This window comes from Geotrypetes seraphini, chromosome 3, assembly GCF_902459505.1.
Source record: "Geotrypetes seraphini chromosome 3, aGeoSer1.1, whole genome shotgun sequence".
In the NCBI taxonomy this organism is placed as follows: Eukaryota; Metazoa; Chordata; class Amphibia; order Gymnophiona; family Dermophiidae; genus Geotrypetes; species Geotrypetes seraphini.
In genome coordinates, this window is record NC_047086.1 from 314127747 (window position 1) to 314152732 (window position 24986).

Genomic DNA, 24986 nt, shown 5'->3' on the forward strand with positions numbered 1-24986 from the left:
TTGGCCGGCCGGAATGGGGTGGGCCTGGGGGCAGGGCAATGGCTCTGGATTTTCCGTTTGGTAGTGCTGCCCGATTCAGGGAAAAAAATTTTGATTCGATTCATCCTATTTAATTGATTTTTTCAATTTGATTTTCCTGCCCAATTGGGTGTTTTTTTCAATCATCCTAGTGGGTTTATTTAAAACCTCTTCACCCACCCCTTTTGCCATCTCCTACCCACACTGGCGCTGTGGTGTAAACAAAATAAACAAAAAAGACTTTTCCTCTCTATTAAATCCTAGCTCATGTTGGTGGTCTAACACCAGCTCTGGCAGGATACACATTTCAAATCTGACGTATTTTAATCACAAAACAGAAAATAAAATTATTTTTTCTACCTTTTGTTGTCTGGTCATTATTCAAAACATGTTGGTCCCAAGCTCTGGTTTTCTTCTGATAACTCGCTTGCCAGGGTCTCCTTCTTTCTTCTTTCTCTGTGCTAACCATCTATCTTCCATCTCTGTCTTCCCCCTCCATTTCCCTTTCCCTCCCCTGGAGGTCTGGCATCTTTCCTTTTTTTCATCTCCATCCCCACAGCTGCAGCGATGGACCCCACCATCCCCAGATCCACCATCTCTCATTTTCTCAACTACCCTTTCATCCAGCATCTCTCCAACCTTCCCCATCACCCCAGGGTCCACCAGCTCTCCCTTTCTCTTCCCAAATACCCTCCTATCCAGTATCTCAATCCCCCACCCCCGCTCCACACCATCCCTTGTGTCCAACTTCTCTCCCTAAATCCCATTGTCCATTTCTTTCCCTCTCCTCTGTTTTAAGACCCATTATTTCTTCCCTCTCTCCCCCTCAGTCTGGTATATGCACGTCTCTTTGAAGCCCCCCTTCCCTCCCTCCCTCCCTCCGTGTACTTCAACACCAGGGCCCCCCTTCTCCCGAAGGCCTGCCCCCCTGAAGGCCTGCATTCCCCCCCCCCCGAAGGCCTGCATGTTCCCCCAGCTTCCCCTGACTTCCCAAAGTTTCAGCTAATTTAGGCAGCCTGCAGAGAGGATCGCCGGTGATGTAGCGATCCTTGCAGGCTGTCGTCTTCCTCAGCAGCACGTCTTCTCTGCCATGGTCCCACCCCTCCTTTGACATCAGGGGCAGGATTGCGGCAGAAGGAACATGCTGCTGAGGAAGATGGCAGCCTGCAAGGATCTCTACTGCACCGGCGATCCTCTCTGCAGGCTGCTGTAATTTATGTAAGAGCGGGAGGCCAGGGGGGAAGCTGGAGGACGCTGCAGCATTTCCCCACTGACCCTCTCCCCTCGCCCCCTAAAGCAGGAGTGACAGCCACAGTGGACGGACAGCAAGAGGCAGCGCTGCCACTCCTGCTTTAGGGGGCGAGGGGGGAGAGTTAGTCACTGAATCGGGAGGCCGTTTTTTGTGCTTTTTTTAAAAAAAGGAATCGATTCGAATCGATTCACCTGAAGTGAATCAGTGAATCGATTCAAATTGGAAATTGGGCAACACTACCGTTTGGAAAATCTGGTAGCCCTAAATTTTGGTCTTCATATTTCTATTTGTAATTTGTGATCCTTTGTTGTGTACTTAGTGAAGTTCTGACTGTTTTCGTCTGTGAAGTAATTTAAAGTTGTTTTATGTGTGGTAGTAATGGTTGGTGGGGAAATAGGGGGGGGGTGGCAGGGGCAGGAAGGTAGAGGGGAATCAGGGGACCCTCTCCTTAATTTCTGCCCGGGACCTCAAAATGTCTTAACACCAGCCCTGGGCGGGGATGGGTAGGAAAAGAAAGGGAAATGCTGGTAGATTTATGTATAGGTCACCTGACCCCCCATAGACACACACACACGCATACACATATTTTTGACCTTAAAAATGGTCATAAAGTTTGCAACCTATAGGCAACTATATATGGTAGTTTAACAAGCAAGCCTGATAAGAGATTTTTCAAAACTTCCCTCCAATGCAGGCACTAAATCAGACTCATTAATGAAATCATTTTAGTATTTCAGAGATGCCAAGTTACCCAGTCCTAGGCTGGAGATTTTAGGCAGTTCTTGAATTCTGACCACCCCATCCGAGTGCCTGATTCTGCCCTCTGAAATCCCACACTGCTTTGGGATGTAAGTTCAAAACCAGGACTGTTCAAATATCTCCAGCCTGGAGCTGGGTTACTTGGCATCTCTAATATTTTCAATTAGAAAAATCACAATATAAAGCAGGATTTAATTTTATACTTTCAGTTTCCTAATAGGAATAGAAATGTCATCAGTTATTATATCCTATACCTCTACTACAGGAGTCTGAGGCTTGGCTCCTGGTTTCTTCTTCTTCTCTTCTTTCTTTTTCTTCTCATCTTTTGGCTTTGGTATGCTCTCAATCTTTGCCTCAATCAGATCAATCAATCTGTAGTCAGCATAAGCCATTGCAATATCCAAAGCATTTTGCCCTATTTAAAATACACATTCTACAATCAGAATCAGAAGTCACAAAAATTACTTCAGACATGCAATCTAATCTAATCTAATCCTTAGGTTTGTATACCGCATCATCTCCACGTTCATAGAGCTCGACGCGGTTTACAGTAGGAGAAATAGGAAGGAACTACAACAGAGGGTTAGAGGTAAAAATGTGAAGAAAATTTAGAGGACTTGGGATGCCAAGATATAAGAGTTTCCTTGGTTCCTAAGTTGGAGGGAGACTTACATTTTTTGAGAAAAGCCAGGTTTTCAGATGTTTGCGGAAAACTTGGAGAGAGCTCAAGTTCCGAAGAGGGGAGGTAAGGTTGTTCCAGAGCTCAGTGATCTTGAAGTGGAGGGAGGTCCCTAGCTTTCCTGTGTGGGAAATGCCTTTTAGTGAGGGGAAGGATAGTTTTAATTTGTGGGAGGATCTGGTGGTATTAGGGTTTGAGGAATTCCAAGAAAGAGGGATAAAGGGAGGGAAGATACCATATAGGATTTTGAAAGCTAAACAGGCGCATTTATAGTGGACCCTGGCGATTATCGGAAGCCAGTGGAGTTTGGCTAGGAGCGGGGAGACATGGTCAAATTTACTTTTAGCGAAGATGAGCTTGGCCGCGGCATTCTGAATCCGTTGGAGTTTGTGGAGGTTTTTCTTAGTTAGGCTTAAGTAGATAGAGTTGCAATAGTCCAATCTGGAGAGATGATGGATTGGACAAGGAGGGTAAAATGTTTTTGATGGAAGCAGGATCTAACTTTCCTCAGCATGTGAAGGCTGAAAAAGCATTTTTTTTACCAAGGATTGGAGGTGGTCATTGAAGGACAATATGGAATCAATGATGATGCCCAAGACCTTGCTCGAGAACTCAAGCTGCAGAGAGGAGCCAGAGGGTAGTGGGATGGAGGTGGGTAGGTGATCTAGTTTTGGACCGAGCCAAAGAAGTCTTGTTTTAGACTCATTCAATTTCATTTGCACAGTGTGGGTCCAGGATTGTAGGTTCATTATACAAGAGGATATGTTCTTAGCCATGTCGGTGAGGTTCGAATCGGTCTCGAGGAGGACGAGGATGTCATCTGCATAAGTGTAAATTGTTTCAAGGGGGGATAGGTGGAGGAGTTTTAGGGAGGACATATAGATGTTGAAAAGGATAGGGGATAGTGGAGAGCCTTGCGGGACTCCACAATTCGGTTTCCAGGGGGAGGATGAGGTACCATTCATGTTAACAATGTAAGAACGAGAGCGGAGGAATTTAGAGAACCAACCTAGGACTGTGGAGGTGATACCTATCTCAGAGAGTTGGTAAACAAGAATATCATGGTGAACAACGTCGAAAGCAGCGGAAAGGTCAAATTGTAGGAGGAGGCAAACTTGTTTCGAGAGTGAAGTTGTTGAACCCTTGAAATCAGGGAAGACAGTAGGGATTCGGTGCTGAAGTTAGGACGAAAGCCATATTGATAGGGTAAAAGAATAGAGAATCTCTCTAAGTATGATGAGAGTTGGGAAGAAATGATGGACTCTAGCATCTTGGTTAGGAGAGGGATATTTGCAATTGGTCGATAGCTGGTTGGTATGGAAGGATCAAGGTCAGATTTTTTCAGTAGTGGGTTCAAGGCGATATGACCCATTTCTGGGGAGAAATGGCCCGACTGAAGGACGGAGTTTATGAGAATGGTGATAGAAAAAATAGCCTGAGCGGGAATGTTCTCATATAGGTAGGAGGGGAATGGGTCCAAGGAGCAATTACAGGATTTCAGTTTGAGGCAGAGATTGAGGACCAGGGATTCAGATACGCGCTCAAAGGTGGTCCAGGATCTGTCAGCTGGGATAGGGTTGGAGACCATTAGGGTGGGAGTGGAATCGGTGGGCACTAGGGAGTTGTAAGAGACTGAAGGAGGGAAGGAGCATCTCAAGGAAGAAACCTTATCGTTGAAGAATCTTCTTTTGGTAATTATAATTGCATAAGTATGAGCTTATACAGTAAGAGTGTGAGAAGGGAGATTGCTGTATTGACTGAATCTTTCAAAAATCAGGAATGTCTGCAAGCAGGCACAGCATCAAGGCTGCTGTATATACCAGTGGTTCCCAACCCTGTGCTGGAGGACCCCCAGGCCAGTCGGGTTTTCAGGATAGCCCTAATAAATGTGCATGGAGCAGACTTGCATGCCTGGCACCTCCATTATATGCAGATCTCTCTCATGCATATTCATTAGGGCTATCCTGAAAACCCGACTGGCCTGGGGGTCCTCCAGGACAGGGTTGGGAACCACTAATATATACTACATAGACTCCTCCCACTGCCAAGAGCAGCGAGCTACTATTGGTTGTTTTGAAAGATTTAGAGTTTTCAACCTGAGAAGTGATTAGAAGTTTCGAGAAGCAAGAGAGAAGAGTGTGTTGGAGAGAGGTGAGCAGTTTTGGAGTAGGAAGAATCAGCATTAGGAACCATATAGGACCTGAGGGAGAAAAAGACACTTCAGGTTTTCAAGTCTAAAGAAAACACAACGGAATTCCTTAAGAAACACAACACCCTGGTTTCATCTGAAAGAGTCCCACTACAGAGAATGGAAATGAGTAAGGTTACCATATGTCCAGGTTTCCCCAGATGTGTCTTCTTTTTGGTGCCCTGTTGGGCATCTGGGCTGCTTTTTCTGTAGCCATTTTTTTTCCGGGTTTTGCCATTTGGGGGGGGGGGGGGGCAGCAGCAATATGACCTGACATTTTACAACTTGGCTTGCTCATAATGAATTAGTCATTAATCCATCAAAATCTAAAACTTTGCTCTATAGAAAAAATAATTATAGTCTATCTTATCTAATCCTTTAAAAATTATATACCAGTTCCACATGTTACAGCAACTCAAGTATTAGGTGTAATTTTGGATTTAGTTTTTTCTTATATGGCTCAGGTATCTCCGGTAATACGGAACTTTATATATAATTTACACCATATACATTCTATTTATCTGCTACTACAACCTTTAGCCATTAATGTATTGATCCATGCTCTCGTTACTAGCAGTTTAGATTACTGTAATTCATTATATAAAGATATACAGGTAAAAAACTTAAACGATTACTACTAGTTCAAAATACCACTCTAAAACATAACTGGTCACAAAAAATTTGATCATGTTACTCCATTACTCAAATCATCCCATTGACTACCTATATCGCATCATATTACATATAAAATTATCTTACTAGTTTTTAAAATTAATTCTACAGATGCTCCTTTTTTTCTAAGCAAATATTTGACATCTTACATTACCCTCTTGAACCCTTAGATCTCTTAAACACAATCAGTTGATTGTTCCTACATTCAGAGAGATCTTTTTAGATTCTTTTCACAGTTCTATATTTTCTGTTCAGGGACCTGAATTATGGAACTTGCTTCTAAATCATCAGATTACAAATTTCATTTAACCTTTTTAAAAGAAGATCTTAAAACATTTTTATTCACTTATGCATATCTTTAAGTATTTTACAATCAACTATCATTATATCAGCACTCCCGAGTTCTCCTATTGGAGCATATAGACCTAACTTTTTGTGTAGCTCCCCCCCCCCCCTACTTTTCTATTGCAGATTGTAGTTCTTCCTCTTTTCCCTTTCATTTATATTGTCTTATTGTATAATTTTATATTCATTTTGTATTTTCGATATTATTTTGTATTGTAAGCCACTTAGATATGATTTGATTTATAGGATATCAAAAAATAAACTTGAAACTTAAAGAAATCAGCGGGCAGCCCGAAGAGTGAAAGAGCAGCTGCTGGGAAGAAGAAGGTTGAGGAACTACCAGATCCAATGGAGGAAGATGCATAGGGTCACAGGGGGATTGCGCGCCGGGGGGGTTAATAGAAGGATGCTGGACAGTGGAGATGGAAGGGGAAAAGGCATGCCAGACTTCTGGGGGAGGAGGGAAGGAGAGGACAGAGATGCCAGACCACAAGAAGGGAGAAAGGGAAGGGAGAAATGTCAGACTACTAGAGGGGGGAGGAAAGGAGAGAGAAAGAGAGATTTCAGACCAAGGAAGGGAAGGAGAGGAGAGAGATATCAGACCTCAAGAAGGGGGAAAGGGAAGGAGAGAGATGTCGGACTACTGGAAAGGGAGGAAAGGAGAGAGAAATGACAGCATGAAAGGGAGGAGGATAGAAGGAAAGGAGAGGAGAGAAATACCAGACCACAAGATAAGTAAGGGAAGGAGAGAAATGTTGGATGATTGGAGAGGGGAGGGATGGAGAGAGAGAGAGATATTCCAGACTAAGGTAGGGAGGAAAAAGGAAAGAAACAAGAGGAGAGAGATACCAGTCCACAAAAAGGGGGAAAGGGAAGGAGAGAGATGTTGGACTACAGGAGGGGGAGAGAAAGAGACAGAGAGATGCCAAATGATGGGACGGAGAGGAGAAAGATATTAGACCACCAGAGGGAGGAGATGCTTTACAGTGATGGAACTGAAGGGGAGAGAAAGGGAGGAGGTGGTACACAGGGACAGGAGAGGTGAGGAAGGGAAGAGAGATGGAAAAATACTGTTTAAGAAAAGATGGGAAAGGGGAGAAGAAAGAGAAGGTACACATGGATGGAGGGGAGGAGAAGGGCACAGAGAGGGAAGACATGGTGCACATGGATAGATAGGAAGGGAAGACATGAAAAAATAGATAGATTTGAAAAAGGAAGCATAAAAATTGAAGAAAGTTGAATATTAAAAATTAATGCCATAGATGGGTGTATGAGAAGTGTTAAATGATTTATCTATCTCTGTAGAAAAGAAAAGACTTTTCATAAAATTTTCATTTTATTTTTCAGAATAGTCCCCTAATAACTCCTTACACTTCATCCACTTTTCCTGCAATGACTTGGTTTGAAGGTCACACAGAAGATCACAGCTTCCTTGATGTCTTCATCACTTGGAAACCGCTGTCCACGAAGAGATTTCTTCAAAATTCGGAACAGGAAATAATTTGAGGGAGCCAGGTCAGGACTGTAGAATTGATGGTTCAACTGCTGAAACCCATATTCTCAGATGTCAGCCTGTGATTGACGTGACATTTACACCGGCACATTGTCATGAAGAAGCAGCATGCCTTCTGTAAGTTGTCCTTATCTTTTCTCCTTGATTGACTTCCACAAAGCAATAATTGTGTTGGCGCAGCTCTCCCCAGTTATGGTTCTCTTGTGTGATATGAACTCCAGAAGCAAAAGTCCTTCATCATCCCAGAAAACAGTTGCCATGACTTTGCCTGCAGATTTTTCTTTCTTGAACTTTTTTTGGGGTGCAGGATGGGATGATTTGTGCTTCCACTGCATTGACTCCATTTTAGACTCTGTGATAGACCCAAGTCTCATCTCCAGTCATGAAATGATGAAAAAAAATCACCTGGTCTTCAAGGAGCATCTTAAAGTTCTGACAGCACTGGAGCCTCATGGCCTTCTGAAATGGCGTCAGGATTCTTGGAACCCATCTTGTACTAACTAACCTTGGAATGCACAACTTTTCAAGAATTATTTTCCAAACTGTACCTGCCGAGATGCCCATTTCTTCAGCTATTCGGGAAACCTTAATGCATCTGTTTGATAAAACTAAATCTGCGACTCTCTTGCACATTTCCACAGGCCATCCTGTGTGAGGGCCATCTTCAATGGACTCTTTACCCCACTTAAACTGCTTGCTTCAGAATTTCACTTTATAGGATGATGGGGCAGACTCACCATAAACTGCAGTCATGTGTTCATGGATTTCCTTTGGCTATTTCTCTTTTGTGAGAAATTTTATCACTGAACAGTGCTCCAAATCTAGCAGTTTCTTACTTGATTTGCACCAGGACTCTCCTGACATCCTGTCTCTTACAATCGGAGGGTTTTTTGAAAATGGAAGTGGAAAACTGTACTGTGGATCCTTCCAGCAGTTTCTTGACATTTATGTCCAAAAAAGGAACACTATAACTGTCAATATTAAAAGTGAGCTTAATATTAGGATCCATTTGATTAAGTTCCACCTGAAAAAGCTCCAATTCCTCCCGATTGCCCCCCCAGATGAAAACAAAGGTGGTTAGAATGTTATTGTTTTTCCTTTGCAGTGCCCCTCCTGAGGAAGCCAATTGTGAAATCCGGGTTGGGGGATTTAACAGCTTATGGCAGTTGCAATGCGTTAGTATTTTAAATATGTACCCGGAGCAGTGAAAGAGTAACAGCAGTGCCATCCTGCATTCAGATAAGTTACCTAACTTTTCCTTGTATGTTATTAGCAGGTGGCAGAGACAGTGAACTTGCCGTGATGGTCTCTATTATAACTGACTCTGTGATTTTTCACTAGAGTTTGGTTATGGGTCTGAGCGTTCACTTAGAAATCTAGAGTCACTGTGTGACCATAAAAGTATTTTGTTGTTTATTTATGTGGAAATAAGGTGATTATTTTTTAAATTATAAATTTTTATAAACACAATTAATATACTACTTTATCCTAAAGCAAAATAAATAAATAAATAGAAAATTTTTTTCTGTCTTTGTTGTCTGGTTTCTGCTTCCCTCATCTTCTCATTCAATTCCTTCCATCCACTGTTTGTCTTCTCTCTGCGTCTTCCATTTGCTCTGTTACTGTGCCTCTCCCTTCACCCCCCAATCTTCTTCCCTCTGCACCCCCATAGTCTGGCATCTCTGTCTTCTTCCCTTCCAGCGTCTTCTCCCCATTCTCTCTTCCCCATTCCCTTCAGCATCTTCTCCCCACGCTCTGTTCCCCATTTCCCTTCTGTGGCTTCTCCCAATCTCTCTTCCCCATTTCCTTTAGCGTCTTCTCCCCACTCTCTGCTCCCCATTTCCTTTCAGCATCTTCTCCCCACTCTGCTCCCCAATTCCTTTCAGCGTCTTCTCCCCATTGTCTTTCCCATGTCCTTTCAGCGTCTTCTCCCCACTCTGTCTTCCCCATTTCCCTTCAGCATCTGTTCCTTTCCTCCACCACCCTTCCCTATCGCCACCTCACCGCCCTTCGGCACCCCTCGCGCAGCCCCCTCCCTCCCTCCTTCCTACCTACCCGAATCTATCTATTTCCCTCCCTCCCCTTTACCTTTGTGGCGCATTTTGAGTAACTTCTTCAAAGCCGTCAGAGCCTGCAAACAGTAGCGTGCATGTGTGGGCGGAAGCTTCTCTTCTGACGCAACCGCACACACTCTATTTGCTGGCTCCAACGGCTTTGTGAAGAAGATACTCAAGACGTGCCCCGAAGGTAAGGGGGAGGGAGGAAGATAGATAGAATCAGGTAGGAAGGAGGGAGGTGACCGCGCGCGTTCCCTCCCTTAACTGCAGGGACAAGGCCATTCACTGCTCCACAGGGTGGTGGATGGCCTTGTCCCCATACCTGCAGTGAGCACTTTTCCCCCCTCACCGTTTTGGTGGGTTACCCACGGCTACCCGTGACTAGCCGCGGGTAACAGCCACCATGTCATTCTCTAATTAGGACGTCCAAGTGCCGACTTAGGCTGGTTTTTGGACGTTTTAAAGTTTTGACTATGAGCCCCTTAAATTCATGATCCAAAAGCCTTCTTTAGTAATAAAGTACTTGATCTGACCAAAGTCTTAGCCATGATAGGCACTGAGGCAAGAGGCTTTGCATTGAGGTAGTTAAGGCTGCAAGTCACCAGAGCAAGTGTGTTTTCATATATAGGACCTTGTGTGTGGAGTACGATTCCATTGTACATACGTCAGCAGGGAAATTTCCAAATTTTTAAATGATGATTTAAAAGATATATCTATTTAGCAAAATGAAGTATGGGGACTGAATATTTTGTTTTAGGATTGAGCGCTGGATGCTAATTATTGTTTTCATTGTTTGGGTGAGTGATGTTGCTATATTATTATGCATGTATTTGCTATGCCCTGCTTTGTATAAAGCGAGATATAAACTAAAAACTATAACTTCTAGAACATAGTACCAGTCAATTGTTTACCTTTTTTGTTGACCAGTTGAACATTAGCACCTTTTCTGAGTAAAAAGTGAACACAGTCAAGCCTGCAACTTTCAATTGCTCTCATCAGTGGTGTTGCCCCATTCATTGCGACCGCATCGATTTTGGCACCATGCATGATCAGAAGCTCAGCAATGTCTTGTTGACCCGTATGGCAGGCATGATGTAAAGGAGTCCATTCAAAATTATCAGTTGCATTTACATTAGCACTATGAAAAAAAAAATTTTGGAACATAAAATGATTATTCATAAGCCTATCAGGTGGAAATCACAAAAACCAAGGGAGTTTTTAAGACCAATAAATTATATTGGAGTCTTAATGGCAATAAACATAAATCACATCCAAAAATAAAGTGAAAATAATGTTAAGTACTGTTCACTGTTGAGGTCTTTTCCTCCTTGTAAGCTAAACTGTATTAGAGGATTTGGGGGGGGTTGGGTTGTCATTGTAACTAATTTGTCACTACTAGGTTATTATTTCATGTCTTTCCACCAGCACAGTAAAGACAGTACAGTAACATTAACATTGTTATATTGAGCATTTTAATTTTCCTTCCTTTTTCCTCCCTACCTTAGTCTGGAATATGTCTCTGCCTCCACCCCCCATCCCCACCCCCACCCCCCAGCTCGTGGACCTTTTAACAGTTGTTATTTCCTTGCATAGGTCTCCAGCAGCTAGCAGCAATTTGCCCACACTGTTTGTGCTGACCCAACAGCCTTCTATCTGACGCAGCTTCCTGTTTCTGCTCAGGTGGGAAGTATATAGAAGAAATACAACTTTTAAAAGGTACACTGGGAAAGAGGGCATTAGTTGGGGATTGAGAAGTGGTGGTGGAGAGGATAGCTCAGGATTAAGCATGGAGTTTGCAAGTGTGCTTACCCGCTCAGTGTTCCATAATGTTTAGGTAAGTTGCTTGTTTACATATTGCACCTTGCATTTGATTGTTGTGCATGGAACTCATAATGGAAATTTAATTGGCAACTCTGATTTGGACTTTTGAGATAAGTAGGATAAAAGATCACTGTAATAGTTTACATTGTGGGCTGCCAAAATATCAACGGAAACATTTAAGGCTAGCGGTTTTAGTGAGCGCTTAGTGTGCGCTAAAATGCCCTGCGCGCTAGCCGCTACCGCCTCCTTTTAAGCAGGCGGTAATTTTTCAGCTAGCGCGTACTATAGCGCACGCTAATCTTGTGCGTGCGCTAAAAACACTAGCACACCTTAGTAAAAGGAGCCCTTACAGTTCATCCAAAATACTGCCATCTCTATTGATGAATAAGAAAGCTACAGACTAGATCTCTCCTATTTTAGTGGCCTCCAATAGTATAATGTAAACATATAACGACAACAGACTGGCTGTAGATATACCACATGTGTAAATGGTGATTTCAGAAAACCACTATTTATACAGGTAGATGGTTGGGGACTTGGTTTGGTCAGACTGAAAGGTTATACACATATTTCCCATCATACAGTGAGGATACATGTATATTTAAATATATTTTCCCATTGGCTCAGAGGTACACATAGTAGCGGCGGTAACTGCTCTGACGCTCATATTCTATGAGCGTCAGAGCAGTTATCGCCGCTGCTGGCACAAAAACACGTGCTACGTGTTAGTAAAGAAGGGGGTAAGAGAGTAAACTGCCTTCTTCCCCTTTTTATTTCTACCTCAAGTGATAGAAAAAAAAACAACCCTTTAATGGCATCCCATATTAATTACTGTCACTTTTACTTGTGGTTTTTATGAGACTGAGTAACTATACGTATAAGTGCTGCCACTTTTACATGAAGATCACAAAATTCCCACTTCCATGTTTAAATACTGGCACTGGATGGCAATCGTAGAGGCAGACTCAATTACTGTACTTAATGAAGTCAGATTTATATTTTTGTAAGCCACTATGAATTGTAAGGCTCAGCGGGCTGTAAATAAAGGTTTATGTTATGTTAATAGAGAAGCCATTTTGTTAGAGAATCAAATATAAAATCAATTCTGACATGGCCATGTTTTGCCCAGCAAGAGCTGCTTCAGGGGCAAAACATTACCTTATGGTGTGAACCTTTCACTTCACCATAAGCCATACAGAACCTCCAAACTCCAGAGGTTCTCTGCCAGACAGTGAACGGTTCACACCATAATGTAATGCTTTGCCCCTGAAGCAGGTCATGTCGGGCTTGATTTTATATTTGATTCTCCAATAAAATATCTTGTCTCTAGCTGGTACTAATGCGGTAGATAAATTGTGTATTAGATTAGATTAGATAATCCTTCATTAACTGTGTTTCTACGACTACCATCATTTTGTCTAAATGTTTCTTTTGCAGTATGGCATTAAACTTTGATCACTGTAAGCTTTCTGCGTTTATGAATACTTACCATTTGCAGCTTTCATTACCTTTTATTGAAAATAATAAATAAGCGTATCAGAAACTCCAGCAGAATTTCTTTGCTGCAAATAGCATGGTCATATAAGGTGAATTATTGACTGTCATGTAGAAAAATGATTGAAAAAGTAATAGCTGGAATGATAAATTGACTATATTTACATAAACAGGTCTGAAATTCCCTATGCCTTCATTTCCAGTCTAATCTCAGCATTATGTCCCTCATCCTCAATGTGAATCCAGTGCTTTTTTATTCTCTCTCTCTCGAGATTTGTAGGGCAGCAATCACTCTGCATACATTCTCCAAGTTCTACAGAGTGGATCAAGGGTGTCAAAGTCGGTCCTCGAGGGCCGCAATCCAGTCGGTTTTTCAGGAATTCCCCAATGAATATGCGTGAGATCTATTTGCATGCACTGCTTTCAATACATATTCATTGGGGAAATCCTGAAAACCCGACTGGATTGCGGCCCTCAAGGACTGACTTTGACACCTGTGGAGTGGATGTAGCAGCACGGGAGGACACCATCTTTAGGTCCTCAGTGTTACAAGTTGGTGCAGAGGTCCTGCCGTAGATTTTTGGAACTGCTTTTTTACGTCTCTACTGTTCAGAATGACACACTCATAGGTGTCAGAACGGGGGAGGCCACAGGGCCATGGCCTCCCTAAAAATTGGCAGTTAGAAGAGTCAATTATGGTTCTACTCCTCCACCCCCACCTTCTCCCTACCCCTGTAATTTTAAATCTTTGGGCAGCCACCACACAGCATTGCTGTAGAATGACGCTGTGCAGCAGCTGGCCAAAGATTCAAAATTACAGTGACTTAAGAAGGTCGGTGGGGGAGTCATCATGCCGTAGGATCCTTCTAGGGCTAGGGCGGAGCTTTTGGGACCCCCAAACAAAAAAGCATTCCACTCCCTATGGACACACTTATTGCACTAGAAAAAGAGATTAGGTTCTTACTAGAGAATGACAGGGATAACTGGGAAACCATCTCCATGTCATTCTTTAAGAAGAAAGGGAAAAATCAGAGTATGAAAGGGCACAATCACTGACTCTCAAGCCTTGCATTGAAGAATGCTGGTGTAGAGAGGGGTGTCAAAATCCCTCCTCGAGGGCCGCAATCCAGTCGGGTTTTCAGGATTTCTCCAATGAATATGCATGAGATCTATTTGCATGCATTGCTTTCATTGTATGCTACTAGATCTCATGCATATTCATTGGGGAAATCTTGAAAACCCAACTGGATTCTGGCCCTCGAGGAGGGACTTTGACACCCCTGGTGTGGAAGAACTGAGGTTGAGATAAACATGGGATTGTTTCCCATGGTTATCTGCAGGGACAGGAATGGTGATAAATTTTATCACTGTGTCACTCTCTAGTTCTTACCTTGCTAATATCTTTTCTAGTAGATAGGTGTATTATTCTGGAAGCTCACTTTGTCAGTTATTTACTGTCTCAATCATAAAGTTCGAGTCAAAACTGAGATTTTGATGTCAGTCAGACCTCGAATATGGATAATAATATATTATTATAGTACATTGGGGGACCGTTTGAGCTCCATAAATGTTTCTGATTGGTATGGTTATTTCAATGTTTCGCTTGTTCAATTAAAATGTTTAACATGTTTATTATACTTTCAGAGCAGAACAGATTTGTAGTTCGCGGAGTCTCCCCATACCCCTCCTTTTTATGTGTTCCTATATAGGGCTGTTGCCTGCTTTGGTAGAAACTGAAGTAAAGCCCTCTGGAGATGGAGGAGGAGTTGAAAACCTGGAATGGATTCTTTCTGTATGGCTTACAAGCATGGGGAGAAAATTGTCTAGAATGACACACCTATCTACTAGAAAAGATATTAGCAAGGTACTGTAAGAGCCTAATCTCTTTATCTTTCTGCAGAAATCAAAAATTCTCTTAACTATCTAAATATTCTACAACAGAGGTGTCCAAACTCGGCCCTCACCAGGTCAGGTTTTCAGGATTTCCCAAATGAATATACATGAGATCTATTTGCATACAATGGAAGCAGTGCATGTAAGTAGATCTCATGCAAATTCATTGAGGAAATCCTGAAAATCCAACTGGACTGCGGCCCTCAAAGACCAATGTTGGACAAATCTGTCCTACAACTATTTTTTTACCAATAGAATTTTTTTTTCTTTTATACACAATACATATGGAAAAAATATCAACTTTACCCTTTTTGTAAAAGAAATTTCACAATTTCCATGTTTCCATAAGCACATGCAAGAATAAGAGGAGTTTTATAAAACAAATCTTTCACATCGATAGGCACTCCTTCGTCAAATGCATTCTTCAGAGAATTTAAATCTCCTGCCTTGATAATATAACCAATATTAGAATATGATTTTTCTAGTTCTTCCATATACCAGGCTGAGTCATCCTCTAAGGGATTTTCAGGTGGGTGATCACGATCAAAGCGAATGGGATCTGTAATACTGCGCAAAGATTCAATCATAAATTGTGGAGGTCCACCATCTTTCCTGCGAGCAAGTGAAGACTCCGAAATAGTACAAATTGGCAACAGTAAAGCAAATTTGCCTTTTTTCCCCTTCTTGCCTTTCTTGCCCTTTTTCTTTTTGGGTCCATAAGAGGAGATTAAGAAGGCCTTTTGCAAATATTTTGAACCTTTCAGAAAGTCTTCATAGCTGACGGTTCCTGTGCGGCCTTTCTCATGAAGCAGTGCAAGAGTCAGTATCTGTTCTTGGGTTACAGGAGCGTGCTGCTCCTGCAGAATAAAGGCAAATTCCTCTTGAGTTATAATTCCACCCCCTTTATCCACTTCCTCAAATGCCGTACGAAGGCTGGCTTGGTTTTCAAACGACCAGTCATGCAGCGCAATAGCCCATGGTGGATTGGGATTCTTTACTCCGGCTTTAGAGAATTTAGCAAAGAGGCGTTCCACTTTGCGAAGTTCCTTTCCTGCTGCTTTGAAACCAGATTCCTTTGCCACAGCTCTTGGTGTCTGCTTTAATAGATTTTTCCAAGTGGGATCACAACCTATGAAATACAACTTCAAGTTACTAGGATTAACATTTAAAAATGAGGCACAAAATTTAACAAACATCTTGATTTCAAAGTACTAAAGAGCTGCATATTTAGGGTTACCAGACATCCATATTTTCCCAGACATGTCCTCTTTATAGAGGACTGTCCAGGCGTCTGGATGGGTTTTCAAAACAGGGCACTTTGTCCAGGTTTTGAAAACCATTGAGCTTGGGACCACGTTTAGCAGGCATCTGCGACACGATGATGTAACATGCATGTAACATGCATGTACGTGACATCATCGATCATATCCACGCATGCGTTGATGCCCTCCGAACGTGGCCCCGAAGAGGCAGGGTTTGTGTAGGGCTGAGGGGCGGAAAAGGGCAGGACTATGGGCGGAACAGGGCGGGGCCACAAAAAAGGATGACAAAATCTGGCAATCTTATGCATATTCAAATATTTAATCATTACATACCATAAACCTTAATGCGGAATAATCCAAAAAGCATCATGGAGCCCTTTTTTTAGAGTGGTAAGCCCTAACATACACTTAACACATGAAAATCAGGCTACCGAAAATGCTTTAAAGCATTTTGCAGTATTTTGCCTGCTAGTGTGTGATAACTCGCACGTTATCTATTTTTAAAAATATTTTTGGGAGGGGGTTATGTCATGGGCAGACAATAGGTGCAGAAGCATTAACCAGCCAGCACCTTCACATTAGCGCATGGTAAGCACTTAGCACCTCTTCAGTAGGAGGCAGTAAGGGCTAGATGCACTAAATATAGCAACTCGATCACTGTTACACAATTCTCTGGCTGATTCTCCAGCAGCGATCGATGTGCTATCAAGTTTGCATGCAAATGATTTGCATGGAGGTGCAAATCATTTTCTTGCAAACACAACCGATCAATCACTCAGTGAGTGATTGACACATGCACAGAGCCCTAACAGCAATGATGGGAAGCACCCTCCTCTCACTGCTGTTAGGGCACCATGACCCCCCATGCCAACAAAAATGGTAGGAGGGTGCCTACTTCCTCCTGCCACCAGAGGCCTCCCGCAACTCCCCGAACCCCCAAAAAATGGCAAGAGGGATGTCAACTCTCTCCTGCCATCAGAGGTCCCTCACCATCCTCTGCCACCAAAAAAAAATGGCATGAAGGATGCCCACTCTCTCCTGTCACTACACGCCCCCCCACCCCAACTAAAACCTCCCCCTGAACCTCCGACATAACTTTATTAAATGTTGGAAGCAGGAAGCCCGCACAGAGGCTCCTGCTTTGGTCACCAATCCCAAATGATGCACCTTCCCCTCCCCAGTGCATCATTTTTATTTATTTATTTCCATTTTATATCCCGTCCTACCCAGGAGCTCAGAAAGGGTCACAGTAGTACATTCACAGTGTTTGGGGTACAGGGGTAATGGTACATTCTAATTGTAGGGTAGAAACAATACAATCATAACATTTTAGAGGTACATGGTTAATTGTGCATATACAGTATACTGCTGGGAGGGGAGAGGACAGAGGGCATTTACAGTATAAGGGAAAAGCATTGGGGTGTATACATCAAATGTTGTGGGGAGAGGGTTGGAATGAGCACACACTCTTGGCTGGGGGCATTAGGTTTGAAGCGGTGATACTCAGTCAGTAGCGATGGTAGCCATGGTAGCCTTAGGTGTCTGAGTCAATCAGGCATTAGGCACCTCCTTCTATATCCAGGATACTGAGAGAGGAGCCTAAGGTCCTGATTGGTCACGCCTAAAGCCCTGATTGACTTGACCAATTGATTTGACCATCAGGGCTTTAGGCTCCTCCTTCAGTATCCTGGATACAGAGGGAGGTGTATAAGGCCTGACTGATTCAGACATCTAATGTGCCACCCCTTGAGAGGAGCCTTAGGTGACTGAACCAATCAGGGCCTTTTGCCACTCCCCGTGTCACACAATGCACCAGAAAGGGGAAGGTGCGTCATTTAAAAAGGTACATCAGAAGTTCAGTGGGAGGTCCTGCCATTTTTCTTGGGTGATGGGAAGGAGTGGGCATCCCTCTTGCCATTTTTTAGGGTGGCAGGGAATGGTGGGGGGACCTCCGATGGTAGGAGGGAGTGGGCATCCCTCCTATCATTTGGGGGGGGGGTTGGGGGGTGCTCGGTGGCAGGAGGGAGTTGACATCCTGCCAGTTTATTGCATTCTGGGGAAAGTGGCTCGTGGAAGGCCGCGTTTGTCAGGGCTCATTGGGAAGGGCCAGGGGCGGTGGTGGGGGACTTTTTTTTATTTTTTTTTTATAGGACAGATATTTTGCGTGTGTAACATACGCAAAATATCTGTGCCATTGAAAAAAATGGGAAAAAAACCCCAGACAGACCTGTCGGTAACACAGTTACCGACAGGTCTAGAGCAATCAGTTTTTACAATCGCTAAAACCCCATGCAAAATAGCCAAGTGATGTTAGTTCATCAATTGCTTGGTTATTTTGCATGGGATTTTATCTAATTTGCATGGCCGGATCGGAAAATGGGTGATCGAGGGGAAAAACACTTGGTGGGCCGTTTTGTGCATTGGTTTGATACCAGTGATCGTTGCTAAAGTTGTGAAAACAGGTTTAGCGACGATTGCTGAGTTTAATGTATTCCCCAGTAAGTGCTCCCATATTATGTTAACACAGAGGCGATAGTATCTTGTGGAAACAATAAGTAATTTAAAACTTCATACATCACAAGCATACAAGGTTGTAGATATAATTTGATGTTGCGCAGTGGATACATTATTATTTTCATTAAGTGGAGCATGTGCCACTTTTCTTGTACCAACTTTAAAAGGTACAAAGACTTGGATCTGTCACGTGGATTCAAGAAAATTTAGTGGTAGCAGCATCATTTATATTTCTTAAGAAAATTTGTACAGTCAAAAGCAAATTGATTTTTAATGATTTATTTTCACTTGTGGCATTTTCGTGTTGAAATTATACCTATTTCATTTTAGCTCTTTTGTGATATATTATGTAATAACTAGTATTTTAGCTCGTTACATTAACGGGTGCTAGAATATATGTCTGTTTGTCTTTATTTCTGTCTCTCTTTCACTCCCGCTGTCTTTCTTTCTTTCTGTCTGTCTGTCTCTCTCCTTGGCCCCCTTTGTCTTGTCTGTCTTTCTGTGTCTCTCCCTGCCCCTGTGTCTTTCTTCTTTTCTTTCTGTCTCCCTTCCTCCCACTGTCTGTCTTTCTTTCTATCTGTCTCTCTCCCTGCCTCCTATGCAGCAGCATTTCTCTCCCCCCACTTCCCTGTGCAGCAGCAGCGTTTCCCCTACCTCCCCTTTCTCTTCCCGCAGTCTGGCCGGCTCCCTTACTGCCCCCCTTCCCTTCCTGCGGTCCCGACAAACCTGCCGATTCCAGCAGCGTGTGCAGCACTGTACACACGCTGCTTCGGGGCCTACTACTGCCCTGATTTACTCTGGCACGTCTCTGATGACATCATCAGAGACACAGCAGAGCAAATCAGGGCAGTAGAAGGCCCCGAAGCAGCGTGTGTAGAGTGCGGCACACGCTGCTGGAATCAGCAGGTTTGTAGTCGGGACCACAGGAAGGGAAGGGAGGGGCAGTAAGGGAGCCGGTCAGACGTAAGCTTGACTCCTAAGACTGAATTTTGGCAACGCATCTCTCTATCTCGCAGCGGGCTTGCCAGCTCCGGCCAGACAAAGTTCATTTTTTAGTTCAAAGCCGACACTGCGTCTCCTCTCTCGATCCCCGCCAGAGTTGGAAGTCTTCTCCGACTCTGGTGAGCTTCGATAGAGGAGCCGCGGCGGAGGCTTTGAACAAAAAAATGAACTTTGTCTGGCCAGAGCCGCAAGCCCACTACGAGACAGAGAGATGCGTGGTAAGCGCGCATGCGCACTCTGCCGACCACGGAACTACAGATCAGGCAACATGGCGTTAAGAGTGCGCATGCGCGCTTAGCGTTATGTTATTATAGATGATGGTTTTGCACTTTCTCCAATAACTGAATCTTTGTTTCACAATGATTGAGGTCAGGAAGAAATCCATTATGATTTGCTTCTTTATCTCATTAGTAGCATTAGCATAATGATAGCAATAGGTTCTATGCTGCTGAAGTTCATTTTTGTATTTACAGTAATTAGATTTTATTGTGCATTGGGAGTTGTCTGCTTTCTTCTGATGGACAGTCTTATGACACTGATAATCATTTGTGTTGTGGGATAAATTTGCAGAAAGGTCCCTAACTGTGTTTGTGTGTACCTGAAAGCCCAAACAAGAGATATTCAAGCACAAGAAAATAAATAGTTTAAAAAGTCTATTGCTATGCATAAAGTATATATATATATATATATATATATACTAGTCTTATAGCCCGTTACATTAGCGGGTGCTAGAATATGTGTGTGTGTCTTTCTTTCTTTCTCTCTCTCTCCTTAGCCTGTTGTTGTATTTCTTTCTTTCTGTCTTTCTTTTTCCTCGGCTGTCCACCCCCACCCCTTGCCTGCTCCCCTTGTCCATTCTCCCTTCCTTTTACCTCCCCTGTGTCCACCACCACCCCTTCACTGCTCCCCTTATCCAGCAGCAGCCCTTCTCCCTTTGTTTTAACTCCTCCCTGTCCAGCAGCACCACTTTCCTGCTCCCCATGTCCCTTCCTTTTTCTGCCCCCATCCATCAGTACCTCTTCCTCTGTCCAGCAGTACCTCTTTTCTGTTCCCCCTGTCCAGCAATAGGCCTCTCTTCGTTTTTCTGCCCCCCTGTCCATCAGTACCTCTTCCCCTGTCCAGCAGTACCTCTTTTCTGTTCCCCCTGTCCAGCACTAGGCCTCTCTTCGTTTTTCTGCTCCCCCTGTCCATCAGCACCTCTTCCCCTGTCCAGCAGTAACCTCTTTTCTGCTCCCCCTGTCCAGCAGTAGGCCTCTCTTCGTTTTTATGCCCCCCCTGTCCATCAGCACCTCTTTTCTGCTCCCTCTATCCAGCAGTAGGCCTCCCTTCCTTTTTCTGCTCCCCTGTCCATCAACACCTCTTCCCCTGTCCAACAGTAGGCCTCCCTTCCTTTTTTTGCCCCCCTCCGTCCATCAGCACCTCTTCCCCTGTCCATCAGTACCTCTTTTCTGTTCCCCCTGTCCAGCAGTAGGCCTCCCTTCCTTTTTCTGCTCCCCCTGTCCAACAGTAGGCCTCTCTTCCTTTTTCTGCCCCCTCTCCATCAGCACCTCTTCCCCTGTCCAGCAGCACCTCTTTTCTACTCCCCCTGTCCAGCAGTAGGCCTCCCTTCCTTTTTTTTGCCCCCCCTCCATCAGCACCTCTTCCCATGTCCAGCAGCAACCCTTACCTCCGTTCTTTTTTGTCTGCCTTCCACCTCAAGCCGCCATGGCCTGCAGGCACCAACAGCCTCTGCGGCCTGCTCCCACTCCTTCCTCGCCATCGTGCGCCTTTCCCCCCCCCCCCCCCCCCCGGGGAAATTGGAGCAGGCATGTGCCTTATGTCTCTTCCGATATGAGTGGTAGGACAGAAAGGGCAGATCACCGAATGCAGACATCTCTGATAGGGATCCATACGCTCAGACAGCAGATTAGAGTGCAGATACCCTGAGAGAACCCAGCAGGGATAGACAACAGATCAGAGCGCAAACATGCCAGTAACCTACTCTGGGGGACCTAAGAGTGAGACACCCCAATAGGAACCTCAGAGATCAGATACAATATTACAGAATTCAGGTTTCCCCACTCCCCAAGAGAACCCAGCAGGGACAGGGAACGATCAATGTGCACCCGATTGGCGGCTGGCTGCGGTCCCCGGCCCGCTTTCAAAGTTCATTTTTTAGCTCAAAGCTGACGCCGCAGCTCCTCTCTCGATCCCCGCCTGGTACGGTTCGAGAGAGGAGCCACGGCGGCGGCTTGAGCTAAAAAATGAACTTTGTCAGGTAATTGGAAGTGTTCAAGCCCACTGCCAGAGAGAGAGAGATGCTGGTAAGCGCGCATGCACACTCTTGTGGCCACATCCCGACAGATCAGATCTCAGAGAACACGCAGCAAGAGTGTGCATACGCGCTTAGCATTTTATTATTATAGATTATTTTTATTCTAGCTATTTTTTAAACGGCAGTTGGGTTTATGAGTAACCACTATGTAGTTTTCAAAGTTTTAATATCTTTTAGTTAAATACATATGGCAATCCTTTTAGGGAATCGGTTAAAAGTACCTCCAGTGGTTTAAATTTGACACAGCATATCACGCATATTTCCTTTATGATTGTCTTATCTAGTTCCATTATCCTGCATAGTTTTATAGATGTTTTTAATCATTAAAGCATTTTAACCTTTTACAAAAAAATTTTCACACACAAAAAATATTAATATTAGTAAGTTTGATTCATTTTTATTTTTTTTACAGCTTTCTTTCATAATACTTGATTTTTTTCTAATTTATTAAAAAGCAAGAATACATTGAGATATGAAACTAAATTTTTCTCAGTTTTTTCCATATTTTGTTATTTTTCTTTTTTCCCCTCTTTTTTCTTCTATTCCTTTTTTCATTCCATTCGATTTTCATATTCCACTTTTTATTTATATTTCCACATTTAGGGCTTGTTTTACAAAGCCGAGCTAGCAGCTGCCACACAGCAACAGCCCCGAAGCCTTTTAAATCTCTATGGGCTTCGAGGATGTTACCGCAGCGGCCCGCACTAAATGGCTTCGTAAAAGAGGCCCTTAATGTAAAGTCTATTTGTTGTCCAATAGTTCATTCAAACCACAAGATAAGAGAAGTGATGTCTCTTAAGTTCCTAACAAATGTCAAGGTATGTTTTTGTACATATTTTTGTTAAATATCAAAAATTGGTATGACATTAAAATGTAATGAGGACAAATAGGCTATATTATAATTATCTTTCAGTGACCTTTATCATCATACAGCATGCTCATTTGTAAAAAGCTTTCATTATGTATATGTTGACATAGTTTGTAGACTTTCCTGGAGTAATTAATTAATATGTATTTCATTTTATTGCATTTGGTAATGATTTATTTTTATTTATTATTTTCATTTTTGGCTGAATATTAAGCTTCTTAATTGAGAAATTGCATTTTTTTAACATACATAATTATATTTAAGTAGTTTATCAATATCATTGTCTGTATATTGTTATATATAGTGTGTTATTTGTTTTATGTGCCACTCAAGAGCCAACCACTCTTGCTCTACCTGTTTCTCTACCTCAGCCTCCTTAACAAATGAGTCAATAGCCAAGTATACTTACATCCCTCAAAGCATATCAGAGCAAATTACAACAAAACAGAGCAACATTAAATATATTCTGAATAATAGTATAAAACATATTTGAAAAATAAAGATCATTACCTCTTTGACCTATAAATCTGCAGCACTCATTAAATCCTCCTTTTGCAGCGTGATGAAGTGCTGTGGTGCCATCCATAGCAATTACACCCATAATGCCGCCATAACCAGAAAGAATTTTCAGTATCTATATTTAAGAACATTAAAAAAATAAATTACCCTCCATGTGTATTAACAAGATTAAATTTTGACCTTGTTTACTTTTATAAAGTCTAAATTCTTGTGGGAAGAATAGATAGATAGGGTCATGTGAAAAAATTAGGACACCCCATGAAATATTCAGTTCTTTCTTAAGAAATGTTCGCATATCGATGTCAAACCTTTTTTTTAAATTTATCTCTGGAAAAGAAAGTGATGTAATTGCAGGTAAACAACAAAAATTTTACTTGATTTACTCATGATACAAAAGAAATCCACAAAATTGTGTATTCTAACTGAGGAATAAATTAGGACACCCTACATCCTAATAGCTAGTGTTACCCCCTTTGGCTGAAATAACTGCAATGAGATGCTTCTTGTAGCCATCTACTAGTCTCTGATATCGGCCTGAGGAAAGTTTGTCCCACTCAGTGCAGAATTCTTTCAGCTGTGAGATGTTTGAGGGGTTTCTTCCATGCACAGCCCTTTTAAATCACCCCACAGCATCTCAATGGTATTAAGATCAGGGCTTTGACTTGGCCACTCCAGGACTCTACATTTCTTAGTTTTCAGCCAGTCATTGGTGGATTTACTGGTATTTTTTGGGTCATTGTCATGTTGCAGAGTCCAGTTCACTTCAGCTTTAATTTTCTTACAGATGGTCTCTCATGTTCCTCAAACACCCTCTGATACACGGTAGAATTCATGGTGGATTTTATGGCCAGGTCCTGCTGCAGCAAAACATCCCCAAACCATGACACTTCCACCTCCATGCTTCACAGTTGATATGAGGTTCTTTTCCTGGAATGCTATATTTGGTGTATGCGAAACATGTCCTCTTTTCTTGTGTCCATATACCGTATTTGCCGGCGTATAGGACGACTGGGCGTATAAGACGACCCCCCAACTTTTAGTTAAAAAATAGAGTTTTGTGTTATACTCGCCGTATAAGACTACCCCTTCTTCCGCACACCTTCTCTACCGCCCCGGGTGCAGCACAGCCGGCCAGGTTCCCTTACTTTTGTGGCACTTCCCCGACCAACCGACAACAGCCCCGGTCCGACAAACCTCCCTGCCCTTAACCGCGAATCTAAATTACCTTCTTACAGCTGCTGTAAGAAGGTATTTAGATTCGCGGCTACAGGGCAGGGAGGATTGTCGGACCCGGGCTGTTATCGGTCGGTCGGGGAAGTGCCACAAAAGTAAGGGAACCTGGCCGATTGTGCTGCAACCGGGGCGGGGCGGCCGCCCCTCTCTCTTGGTAGCCACTCGAACCGCGAGGCTACTCTCCTTCTCCTTACCTGCCATGCCTGCAGCACAGAGCCGAACGGAAGTCTTCCCGACATCAGCGCTGACGTCGGAGGGAGGGAGGGCTTTGTTTAAGCTTTGTTTAAGCCCTCCCTCCCCTCCGACGTCAGCGCTGATGTCGGGAAGACTTCCGTTCGGCTCTGTGCTGCAGGCATGGCAGGTAAGGAGAAGGAGAGTAGCCTCGCGGTTCGAGTGGCTACCAAGAGAGAGGGAAGACTTCCGTTCGGCTCTGTGCTGCAAGCAGAGAAGGTAGGGAGAAGAAGAGCCGCACGACTGAGTACATCCAGCCCCGCAAGTAAGGGCATGTAAACTGTACCCGGCGTATAAGACGACCCCCGACTTTGGGGAGGATTTTAAGGTACTGAAAAGTTGTCTTATACGC

At 43.3% G+C, this 24986-nt stretch overlaps 1 protein-coding gene across 8 annotated transcripts in view; it reads right to left on the reverse strand.

Annotated features, from left to right (window-relative positions):
• The window catches only part of ANKEF1 (ankyrin repeat and EF-hand domain containing 1), a 174968-nt gene that overhangs the window by 44569 nt on the left and 105413 nt on the right, over nucleotides 1–24986 (reverse strand). For all 8 annotated transcript variants that reach the window (XM_033939561.1, XM_033939562.1, XM_033939563.1 and 5 more), the window contains 4 exons: nucleotides 23162–23285; nucleotides 14998–15820; nucleotides 10395–10621; nucleotides 2284–2444 (listed from right to left, as the gene is read on the reverse strand). In XM_033939561.1, coding sequence (XP_033795452.1) covers nucleotides 2284–2444; nucleotides 10395–10621; nucleotides 14998–15820; nucleotides 23162–23285 — 1335 coding nt within the window. The remainder of the gene's footprint in view (nucleotides 1–2283; nucleotides 2445–10394; nucleotides 10622–14997; nucleotides 15821–23161; nucleotides 23286–24986) is intronic.